General features: G+C 36.5%; 1 protein-coding gene across 1 annotated transcript in view; it reads left to right on the top strand.

Moving 5' to 3' along the window:
• Nucleotides 1-21,948, top strand: part of LOC127874981 (probable serine/threonine-protein kinase DDB_G0272254) — a 48,811-nt gene that overhangs the window by 25,102 nt on the left and 1,761 nt on the right. Inside the window, exons 4-10 of the mRNA XM_052419705.1 lie at nt 1-682; nt 1,904-2,032; nt 3,253-3,440; nt 14,770-14,966; nt 16,631-16,722; nt 17,253-17,307; nt 20,779-20,876. The exon at nt 1-682 is cut by the window's left edge and continues 87 nt beyond it. Of these exons, the coding sequence (XP_052275665.1) occupies nt 1-682; nt 1,904-2,032; nt 3,253-3,440; nt 14,770-14,966; nt 16,631-16,722; nt 17,253-17,307; nt 20,779-20,876 (1,441 nt within the window). The remainder of the gene's footprint in view (nt 683-1,903; nt 2,033-3,252; nt 3,441-14,769; nt 14,967-16,630; nt 16,723-17,252; nt 17,308-20,778; nt 20,877-21,948) is intronic.

Raw genomic sequence — 21,948 nt, 5'->3', positions numbered from 1 at the left:
GGACCAACAAACAAAAAACTAAAGACGACAACCCGTGTAAGAGGAAACACACCAAAGACAGACAAAACCACGGATAAGACCCCACAGGCTCTTGAGCCTATGACATCTGAGTCACCTTCTGTCACAAAAATCAAAGATACAAAAAATACAAAAAATATTTCTCCAAAGTCAGGAAAATCTGATGTGTTGAAAAATTCAGATGAAAATAATCCATCACCAAAAGGTAGAAAGAAAAATGGAACACCAAAAGGTCCTAAGAAGAAATTGGAAAATGATGCTCTCTCAGGTGCAGAAGGAAACGAATTGCCGAAACTAAAGGAAGAAACAAGCAAAGACAGCCCTCAAACCACATCAGGAAATGCTTCAGATGGGGCTGGAAAACCTGGCCGTCGCAAAAAGTCTGATGTTTTGGGTGAAATTGAAACAAATGTTGACAGCCAGAAAAACAAAAATACTAAAAAGTCTCAAAGTGACAATGCTGATGAAAAAACAGACTTGTGTGAAGCTGTTAAACAGTTATGTACAAACAAGGAGAATGTTAACAACACTGTGGGTGATATGTCAGAAACTCTGTCCAAAAAACCTCTCGTCTGTGTTGAAAAACAGAAAAGTGAAGACAACATTACTAGCTCAAATGATGGCAAGGGAAAGGTGGCCACGTGTAAGGAGCTTACTCTCCGGGGTACGCTTGTTCTAGAATACTCCCCAGCGATATTAAGCCATTTACCACTTAGATATGTATTTTCACGCATTTGTAGACCCTTAGAAAGTTAAATTTACTGAAGACCTTTCTCACTTGATTCGATTTTTAAAGGCTTCATTCCCAATCCTTAGGTACTGATGAGCAGCAAACAGCATGAAACCTGAACAGACTGCGAGTTACTCGTAGGCTTTTCTGGTTTTATGCTGGTTGCTTAAGCCATTTTCACTTTGCTTTTATGGGGGAAATGGTTAAAGCACAATCCAGCTTTTTGATGCAAGCATAATGCAATTTTCCCACTTTGAAATCATGCAAAGTAATTGCCTTGCATCATTTGTATGCAAATATTGTCGGACAGCTTAATCAATATTTTATAACGAAAATGTGTCGAAGCGCTTAGTATGTGACTATAATGTATATTAATTAATTCTAATGTATTTTCCATTGTATTATTTTTGAAAGGTTTTGTTTGTGACTCCGTACCAGTGTATGTATTAATAATATAGAATCTCTGGAGAAGGTTTAAATATACAGTATTTTTTATTTGATGCAGATTATAAAAGCTTTCAATTTAAGTAACAAAGGTATGCATGTCTTAAGATAATGTTATATGTACAAATCTCAAAATAATCAGCTATAGTGTGTATTTATTGTTGTCAATTACTTGTAAATAGCCTTTAAAATATTAAATTGTATACTGTTAGTGTCAGTTAGAGAAAACTGGGTCACATTTGTGTGTCTGATAAGCCTGTGCAGTCTGCACATGTAAATCAGGGATCACAATTTCCAATTTTATGGAATCGTTTGTTTAACCCTTTCAGTGCGGGAACCGAATTTTAAAGGCCTTTGCAAACAGTTTGGATCCAGATGAGACGCCACAGAACGTGGCGTCTCATCAGGATCCAAACTGTTTGCTATTCTGATAGTATTCTTTGAAAAAAATAGAAGAAAATGCTAATTTTAGAAATTCTGCAGACGACATTTTAGCAGACGACAAATTTCCCAGCATGCAAAGGGTTAAGGAATCATTTGTTTAAAGGAACTCCCTCTTAACAAAAATGCAGTTTAGGTGGAAAGTGTTGTCCCTGATTTGCCTGTGTGGAATGCACTTGCTTATCTTGGATGACGTTTTACGCATATGCTTAAAGCCCATTTTTCACAGATATTGGCTTATATTTTGATTGCTATAAATCTTATTGACAGCACTTGACAGGCCAAGTGGACGCTGGGGCCACAGCCTGTGTTTTGTGCACAAGAACCTGTCCATCCTGATTGGTGGCCAGGGTGAGAAGCAGCAGCTCTGTAAGGACTCTGTCTGGACCCTAGACACAGGTACCCCAGCCAATCAGTGTATGTCCTTTCGGGTCTTTTTCTGGACATTTTGGGAAAAATGCAATTTCGGGATTGGGAATTTTTCTGTGCAAAAAGTCAACTGATGTGGGAAAAACTTATGATATAACTCTTTATAATAATACAAATTATAAGAACAAAATCATGTAAATTATAGATATACTTAGTTACATTAAATTAAAAAAATATAAAGCCTCTTTTCCTGTATATTCGGCCACTTAAGAGTGAAATTGACTTTTTCTACTGAATGAAAAGATTTTCAGCATAAGTGAGACATTGAATTAGACATTTTATATCTTCCTCAGAGAATGGCAAAATAATTTACAACACAGGTACTTCCTTAGTAACAGGCCAATTCTAGGTGGGCACCCTAGCAACCCTGATTTGGTGGTATCTTTCCTTTCAATCTGTTCAGTCATCATTTTTATAGGAAAACATGAAACTTTTTAAGTAACTTGGATATAAATCACTAAATAAATATACTTATAGACTAAATAACACAAAATTACTGCTAAAACGTGAATATTTTCAGAATTATTGGTATTTACACAGCATGGGTAGCCGATTTTACTTAATTTTTACCTAAATTTAATTTTTCCCTAAAAAAAAATCAAAATTCACATGTTTTTAAACAAAATACAACATCTATGTTATGGATTTTTTTAAATAAGCATATCTTAAGTTTTATCAAAAATATGTCATAATTACCAAAATAAGGGGGTGGATGAATCTATAGGAATGGATGAAACTATAGGAAAGAAGGATATGTATATCAATCACAAGACACTTCTTACAAAAATAAACAATTAAAAGTTGGGATTTTTTCTTTTTTGCTTTGTGAATGGGTCCATTTAACAGACCCTTCAGATATGCCAGGAAAAGGCCTCCTTTTTTGGAGAAATAGTAATCATTGGCAAAGGTATGCACAACCTGACATCCTTTTGTCATGTTTTGGTTCAAAGTTGAAATTAAAGAGACTGGGTGCTTTCCATAGCCAAAATTTGTATAAATGGTTGCGACATAATAATTGTTTTATAAAAATTACAATCATACATTTTGTAACCTTCTCAAAAGCTTACTTATTCTTGATTATGGTTATCAAATATCATGGCATAAATATTTTGTTTACATCTGTATTTTAACAAAACTGGTAATTTCTTTGTTCTGAAGTCGTGTAAAATTATATGAAACATTTTTATCAGAAACCCGCCGTTGGAAGGATATTGCGACCGAGTCTGATACTCAGAAGCCAGAGTACCGCATGGGTCACACGGCCACGTACGACCCCATCGTGCGGTGTTTGTATGTGTTTGGGGGCTCCAAGAATACACGCTGGTTCCACGACGTACACATGCTGGACATTGAGGAGTGGAAGTGGCAGCTAGTCAAGGTAACTGGACGTAAAACAGTCCCAGCCCTATTAAAACAGTCCCAGCCCTATTAAAACAGTCCCAGCCCTATTAAAACAGTCCCAGCCCTATTAAAACAGTCCCAGCCCTATTAAAACAGTCCCAGCCCTATTAAAACAGTCCCAGCCCTATTAAAACAGTCCCAGCCCTATTAAAACAGTCCCAGCCCTATTAAAACAGTCCCAGCCCTATTAAAACAGTCCAGGACCTTGGGACCTGGGACCTGTCCCAAAATTAAAGAAAAAAGGTTGCACAGTTTACCTGAATTACAATTTTCAAAGAAATTGTCATGGATTCAAAAAAGAACATGAACATTATATGCAAACAAGTGAAATTACATGTTTGACTAGGAGAAACATGTTTAAAATATCAGGGTTTTTTGTTGGTTTTTTAAGCCCCGGGATCAAAGATCAGGGGTATATTGATTTTGGCCTGTCTGTCATTATATGTGTCCAAGTGTGTTTGTGTGTGTCCCAAACTTTAACCAAAACTTGAACCTTCTTCATACCTTTTGCAATATTGAACATAGCAACTTGATATTTGGCATGCATGTGTATCTCATGGAGCTGCACATTTTGAGTGGTGAAAGGGCAAGGTCAAGGCCATCCTTCAAGGTCAAAGGTAAAAAAAATAATTCAAAAACTTTAACCGAAACTTTAACCTTCTTCATTACTTTTGCAATATTGAACCTAGCAACTTGATATTTGGCATGCATGTGTATCTCGAGGAGCTGCACATTTTGAGTGGTGAAAGGTCAAGGTCATCCTTCAAGGTCAAAGGTAAAAAACAAATTCAAAGCGGCGCATTAGAGGGCATTGTGTTTCTGACAAACACATCTCTTGTTTTTTTTGTTTTTCATCAATTGAAGTCTGTAAAATAATAAAGCCTTTGTAAGTCTTCATTGTTTTTTTGGAAAATATGTGTATTACAAACATTTCAAAAGCCTGAATAATCTAATGTTCTAGATTTTGCTTCCAAGGGTCAAGAGATTGAATCCCTGGTATTTATACCCCTCAAACAAAAATTGAGGGGCTATTCTGCAATCACCCTGTCTGTAAGTTCGTAGGGTTCAATCATCGTTGATCTGTCATGCTGCACATGTTTACTTTGTGTTGCGAACTTCTCTCTCAGTTTTCCGCAGATCAACAGGAAACTTTATCGATATGCTGTTTATACCATATAGAATTGCAAGACGTTATTTTCCTGCATGCCACAATATATTTTAAAGAGTTATGTGCCCTTGAAGATAGTCAATCGATTCATTGAATCAACATGATTTTGATTTGCCCTCGGATCGAAAGATCGGGGGTTTATTGTTTTTGGCCTGTCTGTCTGTCTGTCGGTCTGTCTGTCTTGTCTGTTTTGTCTGTCATTCATTCATTGTGTGTGTCCCAAAACTTTAACCTTGGTTAAAGTTTGATAACTTTTGCAATATTGAAGATAGCAACTTCATATTTGGCATCAGGCTTTTTCCGCTCCATTTTGGGAATACGCCACACTGGAATTTTGGGAATTTCGCGTCGTGAAAACCCCCATTTTGGGAAAAAAAATATTCGCAAAATTGGCTCAATTGGGAAAAATAATCGCATGTAAATAGTGTTTCTTATATTTCAAAGAAGCCGTTAACTGGTAAATAACGACTATTTTGATAACTTATTATTGAAATTTTACAAAGTATTATGAACATGTGAGATAAGTGCAGGTTTTTTAATTTGAATTTGGGGAAAAGGCCTGGCCTTTTTTGAGGTGAAAAAAATCGTGTGAAGCGCCGGATTTTGAGGAAAATAAGGAAAGTCTTAAATAATCATTAATATATTTTACAGTTTTTAAAACAAATTCAAGGCAACAGATAATTTTATTATGCAACACTTTCTATTTTCTACACCGGATAAGGTTAACTTATATATTTTAAGGTAAAAAAAAAAAAAAAAAAAAATTTTTTTTTTTTTTTGGAGTTGGGAATTTTTTTTTTCAATTGGGAAAAAAACAACCAGATTTGCATTGGGAATGGGGCCGAATTTCGGACCCGTGGCATAGGGCGGAAAAAGCCTGGGCATGCATGTGTATCTCATGGAGCTGCACATTTTGAGTGGTGAAAAGTGAAGGTCAAAGTCATCATTCAAGGTCAAAGGTAAAGTATCATTGTATTTTTCTTTCCTTAAACTTTAACCTTCATTAAAGTTTGGTCATAACTTTTTGAATATTGAAGATAGCAACTTGATATTTGGCATGCATGTGTATCTCATGGAGCTGCACATTTTGAGGGGTGAAAGGTCAAGGTCATCCTTCAAGGTCAAATGTATGGCTTCAAAGCAGCGCAATAGGGGGCATTGTGTTTCTGACAAACACATCTCTTGTTTCTTTGTGTGTTATCAATGTGCAGTACCAATTGACAAAATTATGAGATTCATTTTAATAATACTGAAGTTTTGCACCTGTTTGAAATGAGCCAGTCTGTGGGTATCTTATATGACAAGTCTAGGTTTATCATCCCCCGCCATAGGCGGAGGGATATTGTTTTGCCGTTGTCCGTCCATCGGTCCGTCCGTCTGGCACTTTAGTGTCCACAGCCATATCTTGGAATTGCTTTGGCGGATTTTCATTGAAACTTAGTATGAGTATATATATATATATGGATAAGAGGATGATGCAAGCCAAATGGCATTGTACACCATCTGTTAATAACGGAGTTATGGCCCTTTGGATCTTGAAAAAATGCTTTTTTGTGTCCGGAGCCATATCTTGGAAATGCTTTGGCGGATTTCATTGAAACTTTGTATGAGTATATATATATATGGATAAGAGGATGATGCACGCCAAGTGGCATTGTACACCATTGGATAATAACAGAATTATGGCCCTTTGTATCTTGAAAAAATGCTCTCTTTTTTTTAATGCTTTTTTTTGGGGGTCCGGAGCCATATCTTGGAAGTGCTTTGACGGATTTCATTGAAGCTTGGTATGAGTATATATATATATATATATATGGATAAGAGGATGATGCACGTTGCCGTTGTCCTTCAGTCCAGAAAACTTTTGTGTCCAGAAGTATATTGGCGGGGGATATCAAATCAACGAATTTGCTTGTTGAATTTTGTTCTTGCAATTATATTTATTTTAGAATCTGCAACCTCTAATGCAATCGTACTTTTTAGCTCAACTATTATATATGAAAAATATATAAAGTGGAGCTAACCTACTCACCCCGGCGTCGGTGTTAGCGTGAGCGTTAGCGTTGGAATGTGAAAGTTTGCGTACCACCTCAAATAGTTTCTATATCCCTTGACATATTGCTTTTATATTTTGCATACTTCTTAACCAACATGACCCCAATCTATAAACACGAGCAGACAACTGTATCAAGCATTTTGTGAGAATTGTGACCCTTTTTTCACTTAAAATATGCATATTATTGATAAATCTATGTTAAAGTTTGCATACCACCTCAAATTTTTTCTATGTTCCTTGACATATTGCTTTCATATTTTGCCTACTTCTTTACCAACATGACCCCAATCTATAAACAAGAGCAGACAACCGTATCAAGTATTTTGTAAAAATTATGGCCCTTTTTTCACTTAGAAAATTGAAAATTTGTTTAAGTTTTGTGTTTAGGGCCACTTTATTCCCAAAGTATCAAAGCTATTGCTTTCATACTTGCAACACTTACTAAATATAATCAGGGGACTGTGCAGGCAAAGTTCTGTTACTTTGACTGGCATTTTGACAGAATTATGGCCTCTTTTTTACTAAGATAATTGAACATTTGATTAAGTTTTGTGTTTTGGTCCATTTTACTCCTAAAGTATCAAAGCTATTGCTTTTAGACTTTACACACGCTAACTATCATAAGGGGACTGTACATTGGCATTTTAACAGAATTATGGCCCTTTTTGTCTTAGTAACTTGAATATTTTGTTAAAGTTTGTGTTTACATCCACTTTACTTCTAAAGTATCAAGGCTTTTGCTTTCAATCTTCAAATACTTTCTTATTATCATGAGGGTACTGTACCTGGCAAGTTGCATTTGACCTTGACCTTTGAATGACCTTGACTCTTGAGGTCAAATTAATAAATTTTGCTTAAATTGCCATAACTTCTTTATTTATGATCAGATTTGATTCATTCTTTGACAAAACAACACTTACCTGACTTACCACAATGGAGACTCCACCCAAACCATCCCCCAAACCCCACTCCAGAATACCCCCCCCCCCCCCCAAAAAAAAATTTAAATATAATATTTATTTTTTTTTTCATTTTTTTGAAAGATAATCTAATAAATGACCACACACCCACATTATACCCGCCTCTCCTACCCCACTCCACCCCCACCCACCCAAAATGAATAAAAAAAATTGAAACATGGTGAAAAAAAAAAAATATTTATTCATTTCATTTTTGAAGGACCGTCCAACCATCCCCCACCCAAGCTATTGCTATCAAACTTGAAATAAAATCGAATTAGTTTGTTTTATGTCTTTACAAATTTCAATAGATTGTGGAAATTATACCTGAACTCAGAAGTGTCTGTAAAGTACAACTTCTATAAAACATAAGTGATCAATTTGTTTCAATTATGGTCCTCTTCCACATAAAATATGACTATATTACCTTGACCTTATTATACCCCAATTACTGGTAATGGGGGCTATATAGGAGTCACTTTGTCGGTCTGCCTGTCTGTCTGTCGGTCTGTCCCGAAAATTTCATCAGATCTTCACCAAACTTGGTCAGAAGATGTATCTAGATGATGTCTATGTAAAGTTTTAATATGGGTCATGCCAGGTCAAAAACTAGGTCACGGGTAACTTAGTGCGTTTTAAACAGAAAGTTTGTCTGGACCATAACTATGTCATTTATTGTTAGCTCATCTATTTTTTGGGAAAAAAAATTGAGCTTTTGTCATCACCTTGGCGTTGGCGTCGGCGTCCGGTTAAGTTTTGCGTTTAGGTCCACTTTTCTCAGAAAGTATCAATGCTATTGCATTCAAACTTGGTACACTTACTTACTATCATGAGAGGACTAGGCAGGCAAAGTTAGATAACTCTGGCATGCATTTTGACAGAATTATGTGCCCTTTTTATACTTAGAAAATTGAAAATTTTGGTTAAGTTTTGCGTTTAGGTCCACTTTTCTCAGAAAGTATCAATGCTATTGCATTCAAACTTGGTACACTTACTTACTATCATGAGGGGACTGGGCAGGCAAAGTAAGATAACTCTGGCGTGCAGTTTGACAGAATTATGTGCCCTTTTTATACTTAAAAAATTGAAAATTTTGGTTAAGTTTTGTGTTTAGGTCCATTTTATTCCGTAAGTATCAAAGCTATTGCTTTCATACTTGCAACACTTACTAACTATCATAAGGGGACTGTGCAGGCAAAGTAATGTAAATCTGACTGGCATTTGGACAGAATGATGTGCCCTTTTTATACTTAGAAAATTGAAAATTTGGTTAAGTTTTGTGTTTAGGTCCACTTTATTCCTACAGTATCAAAGCTATTGCTTTCATACTTGCAACACTTATTAACTATCATAAGGGGACTGTGCAGCAGTGCTCCAGCTAGGCCTAAATCGAAGGGCGCCGCTCCCTGCCCTCCCGAACCTCCGCCCTGCCCCCCCGAACCTCCGCCCTGCCCCCCCCCCCTAAAAAAAAAAAAAAAAAATTTTTTTTTTTTTTTACATATGATAATTCATTAATGTAATTAGTTTAATCCTCATTGTAGACATTATATTTGAATGGTTTAATAATAATGGGAATAATACAATTATTTATAACATATAAATTAACATGCAATAGGAAGCATTCCAGAAACACCCGCGCGCTCGAACGTGCCCTTCTTACAAGATACTGCACGTCAAAAGTGCCCTTTTGACAAAATACTGCGCGTCGAAAGTGCCCTTTTGACAAAAAAGCCCCCCTGCCCTTTTCAAATCCTAGCTGGAGCACTGGTGCAGGCAAAGTTATGTAACTCTGACTGGCATTTGGACGGAATTATGGGCCCTTTATACTTAGAAAATTGAAAATTTGGTTAAGTTTTGTGTTTTGGTCCACTTTACCCCTAAAGTATCATAGATATTGCTTTCATACTTGGAACACTCGCAAACTATCATAAGGGTACAGTAAAAGGACAAGTTGCATAACTCTGGTTGTCATTTTTACGGAATTATGGCCCTTTTTTGACTTAGTACATGTAACTTTGAATATATGGTTAAATTTTGTGTTTCGATCCACTTAACTTCTTAAGTATCAAGGCTATTGCTTTCAAACTTCAAATACTTTCATGCTATCATGAGGTTACTGTACCTGGCAAGTTGAATTTTACCTTGACCTTTGAATGACCTTGACTCTCAAGGTCAAATTATTAAATTTTGCTAAAATTGCCATAACTTCTTTATTTATGATTAGATTTGATTGATACTTTGACAAAACTACTCTTACCTGACATACCACAATAGACTCCACCCAAACCATCCCCCGTGCCCTCCCCCCCCCCACCCAGAATCCCCCCCCCCCCCCCCCCCCAATTTTTTTTTATTTTTTTTTAAAGATCGTCCTACAATGACCACCACACCCTCACACTATACCCCCCCCCCCCCAAATTTATTTTTTTTTAAACACAAATATTTATTTTTATTATTTCATGTTTGAAATACCATCCAACCATCGCACCCAAGAATCCCCCACACCCCCACACACCCCCCACCCCCCCGAATTTTTTTGTTGTTTTTTTTTTCCATTTCTTTTCGCATTTTTGGAAGATAATGTAATAAATGTCCACACCCCAACACTATACACCCTTCTTCACTCCACCCCTCCCTCCTTTGTGATTTAAAATGAGAGTCCCTAACCTTTAAAAAGAAAATAGATGAGCGGTCTGCACCCGCAAGGCGGTGCTCTTGTTAGATTTTAAAATGACTTGGTACATTTGTTTACCATCATGGGACGGTGTGTCGCGTGAAAGAAGTACGTCAAGGTCACACTTTGAGTTCAAAGGTAAAATGCTTGTCTGGGCCATAACTTTGTCGTTTATTGTTAGATTTAAAAATAATATGGCACATTTGTTCACCATCATTGGACGGTGTGTCGCGCGAAAGAATTACTTTGATAACCCCAAGGTCATGGTCACACTTGGAGTTCAAAGGTCAAAAATGACCATAAATTAGCTTGTCCGGGCCATAACTATGTTGTTAGTCCCCTACCGGTTTCACCGAAGGGGACTTATGGTATGCGCTTTGTCTGTCAGTCAGTCTGTCTGTCTGTCACACTTTTCTGGATCCTGCGATAACTTTAAAAGTTCTTAATATTTTTTCATGAAACTTGGAACAAGGATTGATGTCAATATAGACTTTATGCACGTCATTTCATTTCATTCCTACGTCAAAAATTCTGGTTGCTATGGCAACAAATAGACTAGAAATACTGCTGAAATGGTGGTTTTCGGGAACCTGTGATAACTTTTAAAGTTCTTAATATTTTTTCATGAAACTTGAAACATGGAAAGATGGCAATATGGATATTATGCATGTCATTTCATTTTGTTCCTTTGTCAAAAATTCTGGTTGCTATGGCAACAAATATTTATTTTTTTAATCTGAAAATGGTGGAATTTTTGACAATGGTGGAGCCGTTAGGGGACTTATATTGCTTGACAATAGTCTTGTTCGTTGTGAGATTTTAAAATCATTATGCACATTTGTTCACCATCATTAAACGGTGTGTCGTGCTAAAGAATTACGTCGATATCTTAAAGGTCAAGGTCACACTTTGAGTTCAAAGGTAAAAAATGGCCATAAATTAGCTTGTCCAGGCCATAACTTATATTAACTGTGTCGTTCATTGTGAGATTTTAAAATCATTTGGCACATTTGTTCACCATCATTGGACGGTGTGTTGCGCGAAAGAAGTACGTCGATATCTCCAAGGTCAATGTCACACTTTTTGAGTTGAAAGGTAAAAAATGGCCATAAACTAGCTTGTCCAGGCCATAACTATGTCGTTCATTGTGAGATTTTAAAATCATTTGGCGCATTTGTTCACCATCATTGGACGGTGTGTCACGCGAAAGAATTACGTTTGATATCTCCAAGGTCAAGTTCACACTTTGCTTTCAAAGGTCAAAAATGGCCATACATGAGCTTGTCCAGCCAATGACTATGACGTTCATTGTAGGATTTTAAAAATCATTTGGCACATTCGTGCACCATCATTGGACGGTGTGTCATGAGAAAGAATTACGTCAATATCTCCAAGGTCAAGGTCATACTGAGTTCAAAGGTCAAAAATGGCCATAAATGAGTTTGTCCAGGTCATAACTATATCATTCATTGTGAGATTTTTAAATCATTTGGCACATTTGTTCGCCATCATTGGACCATGTGTCGTGCAAAATAATAACGTCGATATCTCCAAGGTCAAAGTCACACTTTGAGTTCAAAGGTCAAAAATGGCCATAAGTTAGCTAGTCCGGGCCATAACTTTGTCGTTTATTGTGAGATTTTGAAATCATTTGGCACATCATTGGAGGGTGTGTTGCGTGAAAGAATTAACGTCAATATCTCCAAGGTCAAGGTCACACTTTGAGTTCAAAGCTCAAAAATGGCCATAAAAAATCTTGTCCGGGCCATAACTATGTCATTCATGCCATCCTTAAAAAAAATGTTTGTTTGGCATAACCCGACCCAGGTAAATTTGGGTGTGTAAGTAGGTAGGGATTTAATTTTTAGTTTTTTTTTTCTGAAATTGAACTCCGACATATATCAAACTGAAAGCTCCAAGTCTTCTGCCTCATGAAAGGAAATTGGTAAATATTTTTCTGCACCGTCCGTATCAACGCACGTGTATTCGCAAGTCTAATTTTTGTATAAAGAATATTGAAAATATAATATAATCGACAAAAAATACTTTATCCGAAAACGAAAGTCCGAAAAAGTGTACGCATTTTGCACATGAAAATGTGCATATCGTTTGACTACAGAAAATGAAAACAAGTAACCTAGCAAATACATAATTAAAATACTTTTGGTTGACATATTACTTTACAATAGCATAGTTTGTGAGTAAAAAACAACAAAGTAATTATAACATTTTAATTTCAATCAAGAACAGAAAGGTGTAACATCTTCGACATGTATCTAATTATTTAATTATCATCCTTTAATTCAGATCGATAGACGGTAGAAAGTTGTAAAGTGATCAGCTTAAAAATAGTTTATTGAGTGTTACGCTTATTTTCATTTGCTTTATTTTTTATACGACTTTTGCCATCGGCCATTATATTGCAGGCAGATGAAAATTTCAACTGTGTATTCCATTATCTGCACGTGAATTACCCAATATTGCCCCATAGCAAACTCAATGTTGATTGGCCAGCTACCATATGCGCTTCAAAACGTTCATGGAAACAAACAGAAAACAATAGTTTAAAAAAACAATCAGGATTAAAATGGCGAATGTTTTCAATGAAATTTAACGAGATTTTAGCATATTAGCAAATTATATTTTTCTTGAGTCAAATTCGCTATATTTTTGCAAATGGCGAACGACAGCGCGAGCCCTGTAATAGTGAGCATTTATTCCAATAATAAAACGTTCGCAATGCTCGTGCTGTCGTTCGCCATTTGAGCCATCTGCACCATTTGCAAAAATATTGAGAATTTGGCTCAAGAAAAATCTAAATTGCGAAAATTCGATAATCTAGTAAAATTTTGTTGAAAACATCCGCCATTTTAATCCGGACTGGTTTTCTATATTTGTCTCTTTGTTTCAATGAAAGTGTTCGCAATTCGAACAATTAACAAATCCCGGTCTGTACCCGATTAGACATCGCTTGACCTGACCTTATTTTTATTGAAGTGCACATGGTAGCTTGCCAATCAACATTGAGCTCGCTTTCACATGACATGATGTTGTCGAATGAAACGTGAGAAAGGGTGGCGCAATCGGATAATATTGGGTCATTTATGCGCAGATGTTGTATAATTTCAATACACATTTAATATCTCAGTCTGCCTTCAAAAAAGCGGCCGGTCGGTAGAGATAAACAAATGAAACAAAAACGAGACAATACCCGTCAATAAATATTTCTAAGCTGACCACTTTTCAACTTTCTTCCGAATATTTACCGATCTGAATTAAAGAGTGATAATTTAATAATTAGTTATTTGGCGATAATATTACACATCTCTGCCGGTTGCCGAATTAAATTGAACTGTGATAATAAATCAATTTGTTCTTTACTCCCAAACTATCCTGAACAACAGCAGCGTATTTTAATTAAAGGGATACGAGAAAAACAGGAGCGGTGTTATTGTATTTAAAGTTTAATTAATCGCATATGCATATGTCAAATAAATAGGCGACTCAAATAAATACCGGTACGCGTTTTGTTCATTGCTATTCTAGATATCATTGAAAGAGCATTCAATTAAATGACGCAAATAACCAGAAAGGATAAAAAGCAGAAATGCAAAATTTAGCAGAATTAATTTTTCGGCAATCAAAAAAAAAAATTGGGGGGGGGGTGAGTGACCAAAAAAAAATCAGTCGGGCCGATTTTAGTGGGTCGGTCGGGTAATGCCAAACAAAAGAATTTTTAAGGATGGCCTCATTGTGAGATTTTATAATGACTGTTCATTTATTTTGTTCACAGTCATTGGATGGCGTGTCATGCGAAAGAATTCAGGAGTTTGAAGGTCAAAATGGCCATAAATGATAATGGCATAATAATTCTTAAAAATCACCATAAATTAGCTTCTCTTGTTTTGTAAAGACAGAATGCAAAATAGTCTGTGTCAATGCTGCATGTGGGGGTATACGTCACATCTGTAACAAAGCTCTAGTTGAATATTAACAATTTTCCCGAGATGGCTAAGGTTATACTGTCAAGCACTGGAATAGTCGAGCGCGCTGTCTTCTGACGGCTCTTGTTGTCCCCTACCGGTTTCACCGGAGGGGACTTATGGTTTGCGCTCTGTGTGTCCGTCAGTCAGTCTGTGAGTCTGTCACAACTTGTCTGGATCCTGCGATAACTTTAAAGGTTCTTCATATTTTTTCATGAAACTTGAAACATGGATAGATGGCAATATGGACATTATGCACGTCATTTCATTTTGTTCCTATGTCAAAAATTCTGGTTGGTATGGCAACAAATAAAAAATAATAATAATTCTGACAATGGTGGAGCCGGTAGGGGACATATATTGCTTGGCAGAAGTCGTGTTAATTATTTCTGATGAATGCAAATTGTCAGATAACTGAATCTATCAGTTAGTTTTATGTAATGATGAGATTGTCTGTTTCTCTCAGGTAAATGGCAAGGCTCCAACGAGAGCCTACCACAGTGCAACACTCTACCGCCACGAGCTGTGGATATTCGGTGGGGTGTATCCTCGCCCCGACCCTCAGCCTGACGGTTGCAGCAACGAGATCCACATCTTCAGTCCAGTCATGGAGAGTTGGTACAGCCCCCTTGTGTCAGGGGAAAAACCCATACCACGATCAGGGTAAGTGGGAATAACATGGAATGTTCAGAATAACTTCTCATTAAATTTCAACCTTAGAAAAGATACGTACATTATTTTAACATACAAATCATGTAATAAGACTGACATAAAATTGATCGCATGATTAAGCTAGCCAATATTAACCGGGGGGTTGGGGGGGTGGAGGCATGAATGTATTAAATTACTGTTATTAGTCCCCTACCAGTTTCACCAGAGGGGACTTATGGTTTTGTCTCCGTCCGTCCGTCACACTTTTCTGGATCCTGCGATAACTTAAAAAGTTCTTAATATTTTTTCATGAAACTTGGAACATGGATAGATGGCAATATGGACATTATGCACGTATTTTTATTTTTTTCCTACCTCAAAAATTATGGTTGCTATGGCAACAAATAGACTAGAAATACTGCTGAAAATGTTGTTTTTTCTGGATCCTGCGATAACTTTTAAAGTTCTTAATATTTTTTCATGAAACTTGAAACATGGATAGATGGCAATATGGACATTATGCACGTCATAACATTTCGTTCTGACGTAAAAAATTCTGTTTGCTATGGCAACAAATAGACTAGACATACTGCTGAAAATGGTGGTTTTCTGGATCCTGCGATAACTTTGAAAGTTCTTATTATTTTTTCATGTAACTTGAAACATGGATAGATGGCAATATGGACATTATGCACGAAATTTCATTTCGTTCCGACGTCAAAAATTCTGGTTGCTATGGCAACAAATAGACTAGAAATACTGCTGAAAATGGTGGTTTTCTGGATCCCGCAATAACTTTTAAAGTTCTTAATATTTTTTCATGAAACTTGAAAGCATGGATAGATGGCAATATGGACATTATGCACGTCATTTCATTATGTTCCTAAATAAAAAAAATTGGTTGCTATGGCAACAAATATATATTTTTAAAAATCTGGAATTTCTGACAATGGTGGAGCCGGTAGGGGACTTATATTGCTTGACAATAGTCTTGTTATCTGCTGTTATGGAAGCAATTTTAATTTAATTGAAGCTCTTTGCACTTAGTTTATGGCCTCACTTAACTGGTGCGAAATGTGCAGACCAAAATCAGATGCAAATAAATCTTAAAAGGTAAATCCATGGGTATAATTTATATTTATGCTTATGGAGTTCCAGAGTGTCAGGGCACGAGTATGAGTTTGAATGTTTGTACTGTTTGAGACTTGGTAAGTTGTGGCTAACACAGCCATAAGACCTGCATTGGTCAGTTTTTAATCCAGAACATTTGTTCCATTTAGGCACATTTTAACATTTTATTTTTCTCATATTTTAATATTTTTCTTGATAACAAAATTTTGATTCAGTTATGTAGTTGATTTTGTATTTCTTACTTAAGTTCTGTCTCTTCTTAACTTGTGTTTCCATTCAGGAAATCTGAATTTTGAATAAATTTCACTGGCATTACATGCATGTAGCTTTCAACTGAGCTAACAGCTTTGACTTTGATCTATGAACTGCAGAAACATAAGTACTTTGTTTTTCCAAGTAATACTCGTAGACACACGTAAAAAGGCATTCTTTAGTTTAAGTTTTTCTTTGATTTGAATTTTGTTCATTTTTCTGTTCAAACAAATTCAACAAAAGTTTATTGCCTGTTACAACGGTTAGAGAATTTTTTTTAATGAACATTGTAGGCATTCTGCGACCTTGCTGAATGACCAGTTAGTGGTGTTTGGGGGATGGGACGCACCGATATCCTACAATGACCTACATGTCCTGGACATGAGTGAGTAATCGTTAAGTCATCAATGGCTTAACAGCACTTCTTTACAATTTAAATATATGAGCCTTACTCTTGAAAACAAGGCTTAATGCATGTGTGTAAAGAATTGTCCCATATTAGCCTGTGTAGTCCACATAAACTGGATATTTTTACTGGTAAGAAACTTCCCATTATACAATAAAAAATAGAAAGTGGCACTTTACCCACATGCATAAAGCCTGGATACTCCAAAGCAAGGCTAATATATTTATTAATCTCGTAAAAAAATATCCATTAAACTTATGTTATAAGAACATGATTTTCTAACTTAATATACCCTTATCTACATTTAATACCACTGCTCTTTGCAGCAGTCCTTTCAAATGAAGTCAAATGACACAATTCATAACTGCAGTTTACACTCTTTGATATAAAGATATGATATTGATTAAACGTTTTCTTTGATTATTTACTGTACATCAATATTGAAAATTTACAGCAGTTATATACATGCAGGCTATTAATAAGTATACATCTTTAAAATGTCAATGCAGGTATTGTGGAATGGACTCAACCCAAATTCACCGGCACCCCTCCAAGCCCTAGAAGGTATGCAACTGGTGTTCACATTGATGTTTCAGTGATGAAAGTTCTACATGAGCCTCGCCATGGGAAAACTGGGCTTTAAGCATGTGCATAAGGTGACGTCGCAGGCTAATCTGTGCCTACTTTTTATGCCCCCGGTAGGGTGGCATATAGCATTTGAACTGTCTGTCCGTCCGTCCGTCCGTCTGAAAACTTTTACATTAGCCATAACTTTTGCAATATTGAAGATAGTAACTTGATATTTGGCATGCATGTGTATCTCATGGAGCTGCACATTTTGAGTGGTGAAAGGTCATGGTAAAGGTCATCCTTCAAGGTCAAAGGTAAAAAAAAAAAAAATCCAAGGGAAGTAACAAGCTTTAAAGGGAGATACTTTCTATATATCATTTGGCAGGTACAGATCATTTTTACAACGGAAGTAATATTTGTTAAAGGGATATAATCAAAAATAAAAACAAATAAATCAAAGCGTCGCAGTAGGGGGCATTGTGTTTCTGACAAACACTTCTCTTGTTACGCACATGAATTAAGTCAGGTTTTCCCAGATCAAGGATCATATTGAAACGAGTTAAGCTTATATACATATTTATTATGCCCCCCTTCGAAGAAGAGGGGGTATATTGTTTTGCACATGTCAGTCTGTATGTCCATATGTCCGTCCACCAGATCGTTTCCAGATGATAACTCAAGAACGCTTAGGCCTAGGATCATGAAACTTCATAGGTACATTGATCATGACTCGTAGATGACCCCTATTGATTTTCAGGTCACAAGGTCAAAGGTCAAGGTCACGGTGACCCGAAATTGTAAAATGGTTTCCGGATGATAACTCAAGAACGCTTATGCCTAGGATCATGAAACTTCATAGGTACATTGATCATGACTCGCAGATGACCCCTATTGATTTTCATGCAATAGGTCAAAGGTCAAGGTCATTTTTAAAAAAAGTTATGCGCTATTGTCATCACCTTGGCGTCGGCGTCTGGTTAAGTTTTGTGTTTAGGTCAACTTTTCTCATAAAGTATCAAGCTATTGCATTCAAACTTGATACACTTACTTACTATCATGAGGGGACTGGGCAGGCAAAGTTAGATAACTCTGGTGTGCATTTTGACAGAATTATGTGCCCTTTTTATACTTAGAAAATTGAAAATTTGGTTAAGAAAAAAGTATACTTTTTATGATTGGGAATATAGCCGAATTTTGGCTATATAATCAGGCAAAAAAAAAACAACCTGCTATTATCATGAAATTCATAGGTACATTGATCATGACTGGCAGATGACCCCTATTGATTTTCAGGTCACTAGGTCAAAGGTCAAGGTCACAGTTACTTGAAACAGTAAAATGGTTTCCGGTTGATAACTCAAGAATACTTAGGCTTAGGATCATGAAACTTCATAGGTACATTTATCATGACTTGCAGTTGACCCCTATTGATTTTCAGGTCACTAAGTCAAAGGTCAAAGTCACAGTGACAAACAAGAGGGCCATGATGGCCCTGAATCGCTCACCTGACTAACCAAATACAATCCCAACCCAGTTTTCATCAAGATAAACATTCTGACCAAATTTCATAAAGATTGGATGAAAACTGTGTCCTATAGTGTCTACACAAGGTTTTTCTAATATTTGACCTATTTACCTAGTTTTTGACCACAGGTGACCCAAATACAATCCCAATCCAGATTTTATCAAGACAAACATTCTGACCAAATTTCATGAAGATTGGATGAAAACTGTAACCTCTATTGTCTATACAAGGCTTTTTCTATTATTTGACCTAGTGACCTAGTTTTTGACCCCAAATGACCCAAATACAATCCCAACCCAGATTTCATCAAGATAAATAATCTGACCAAATTTCATAAAGATTGGTTGAAAACTGTGACCTCTATTGTCTACAAGGTTTTTCTATTATTTCACCTAGTGATCTAGTTTTTGACCTAGTGACGTAGTTTTTGACCCCAGATGACCCAAATACAATCCAAACCCAGATTTCATCAAGATAAACATTCTGACCAAATTTCATAAAGATTGGATGAAAACTGTGACCTCTACTGTCTACACAAACAAATTGTCGACGGTTTTTCTATTATTTGATCTAGTGACCTAGTTTTTGACCTCAGATGACCCAAATACAATCCCAACCCAGATTTTATCAAGATAAACATTCTGACCTAATTTCATAAAGATTGGATGAAAACTGCGACCTCCATTGTCTACACACGGTTTTTCTATTATTTGACCTAGTTTTTTACCCCAGATGACCCAAAAACATTTTCCAAGCCAGATTTTATTAAGATAAATATTCTAACCAAATTTCATAAAGATTGGATGAAAACTGCGACCTCTATTGTCTACACAAGGTTTTTCTATTTTTTGACCTAGTGACATAGTTTTTTACCCCAGAAGACCCAAATACAATTCCAACCCAGATTTCATCAAGATAAACATTCTGACCAAATTTCATAAACATTGGATGAAAACTATGACCTCTACTGTCTACACAAACAAATTGTTGATGATTTTTCAATTATTTGACCTAGTGACCTAGTTTTTGACCCCATATGACCCAAATAACTATGTCGTTCATTGTCAGATTTTAAAATCATTTGGCACATTTGTTCACCATCATTGGACGGTGTGTCACGCGAAATAATTACGTCGATATCTCCAAGGTCAAGGTCACACTTTGAGTTCAAAGGTCAAAAATGGCCATAAATGAGCTTGTCCTGGCCATAACTATGTCATTCATTGTGAGATTTTAAAATCATTTGGCACATTTGTTCACCATCATGGGACGGTGTGTCGCACGAAAGAATCACGTCAATATCTCCAATCTCAAGGTCGCCACGACTAAAAATATATATATTATTTTAAAACAAACTTACAAAGGGGGTTAATTTTGTTTTTTCATTTCAAAAGTTCATTTTGAGTTTTCTCCCTTTATCAGATTTTTTTTTTCCACAATGAAAACCTGGTTTTGTGACAATTTTGTCCCTTGTCTATTATTTGACCTATTATGTGACCTAGTTTTTGACCTAGTGACCTAGTTTTTGACCCCAGATGACCCAAATACAATCTCAACCCAGATATCATCAAGATAAACATTCTGACCAAATTTCATGAAGATTAGATGAAAACTGTGACCTCTACTGTCTACACAAACAAATTGTTGACGGACGCACGCACACACGCAAGCACACACAACGGAAGCCGGACATCACAACGGTCACATAAGCTCACCATGTCACTTCGTGACAGGTGAGCTAAAAATGTATTCACACAGCTGCCACTACAACTTACAGCCCATATGGGGGGGGGGGCATGCATGTTTTACAAACAGCCCTTGTTATAACAATGTCTCCATAATAAAGTTACTTGCACAGTTAAATATATTTCATGATTTCTTAATTCACCCAAAAAATGTGGTCTGTAGGAGTATATATATTATATGCCCGTTGTTGACAGCTGGCATGCCTCGTGCCCATTAAGTAACAACCGACTGGTGATACATGGTGGATACAACGGGGACTTCGCCTTGGGGGATACCCACGTCTTCAACCTAGGTGAGGAATGGTCTAGTGGCTTGAAAACAACACAAAATGGAGCCTTGCTCTGTGAAAAGGGGGTTTAATGCATATGGGTAAAGTATAGTCACAGATTAGCCTCGGCAGTCTGCACAGGCTAATTAGTGACGATACTTTCTCAAGAACAGTCCTCCTTTTAACGAAAAATACAATAAAAGCAGAAAGTGTTGTCCCTGATTAGCCTGTGAGGACTGCACAGGCTTATCTGGGACAACACTTTACGCACATGCATTTACTCCCCTTATAACAGAGCAAGGCTCAAATTATTAAAACTGCACTATTGTTGGCTACACACCACCTGTATAATATGGGCAACATTCAGTTGTGCCATTGGAAGGTATAATGAGATTTTCTTCCAAGCCTCTCATAAAGTATTTGTGTATACCTGGTAATATCTCTTAACAACTTTATTGATTATTAATCAAGTAATCATGTAAGCAGGGTTAACACTTAAAAAAAAATATTGCAGTTAATTTGTTTAAAAGATTGTCCATGAAAGAATTTATTTTTGTAATACATGATCAGATACTGGGCATTATTTCAGGGTTATTTTGGACCATTGTTGCCTGCCCTTGCTTATAGAGGAGTTTCTCAGAAAATCGTTAATTGTCTGAGATAATTTTTTTAAGCCATTGGCTAGTGGGCACCTGCTTCTTTCCATTCCTGCAAGTTACTAAAAAGCCTTGTTCTGGAAAAACTGAGCTTAATGCATGTGCAATCTGCAAAGGCTTATCAGGGAGGACACTTTCCACCTACTCTGGATGTTTGTTTAGAACAGACTACTTTTAAACAAACAAATTCCATAGAAGTGGACCCTGTTATCCCTGATTAGCCTGTTGGGATCATACAGGTTAATCTGGGATGACACTTTACACTCGTGCATTGAGCCCAGTTTTTACCACTGCAAGGCTAGAACAGTTGTCTTCTTACAGTCAGATCAGCTGAGGAAATATAAGTTTCTCAGAAAATCTAGCAGCACCCACTATTTTTTAAAGGGCTATTGGCTTTTTGACCTCCGCTTATTTCCATCTCTGCAAGTTGCAGAGGCCAA

The sequence above is a fragment of the Dreissena polymorpha genome, chromosome 3 (assembly GCF_020536995.1).
Source record: "Dreissena polymorpha isolate Duluth1 chromosome 3, UMN_Dpol_1.0, whole genome shotgun sequence".
Classification (NCBI taxonomy): domain Eukaryota; kingdom Metazoa; phylum Mollusca; class Bivalvia; order Myida; family Dreissenidae; genus Dreissena; species Dreissena polymorpha.
Note: the sequence above shows the minus strand (reverse complement) of the source record. Positions and strands in the feature narration are given on the sequence as shown.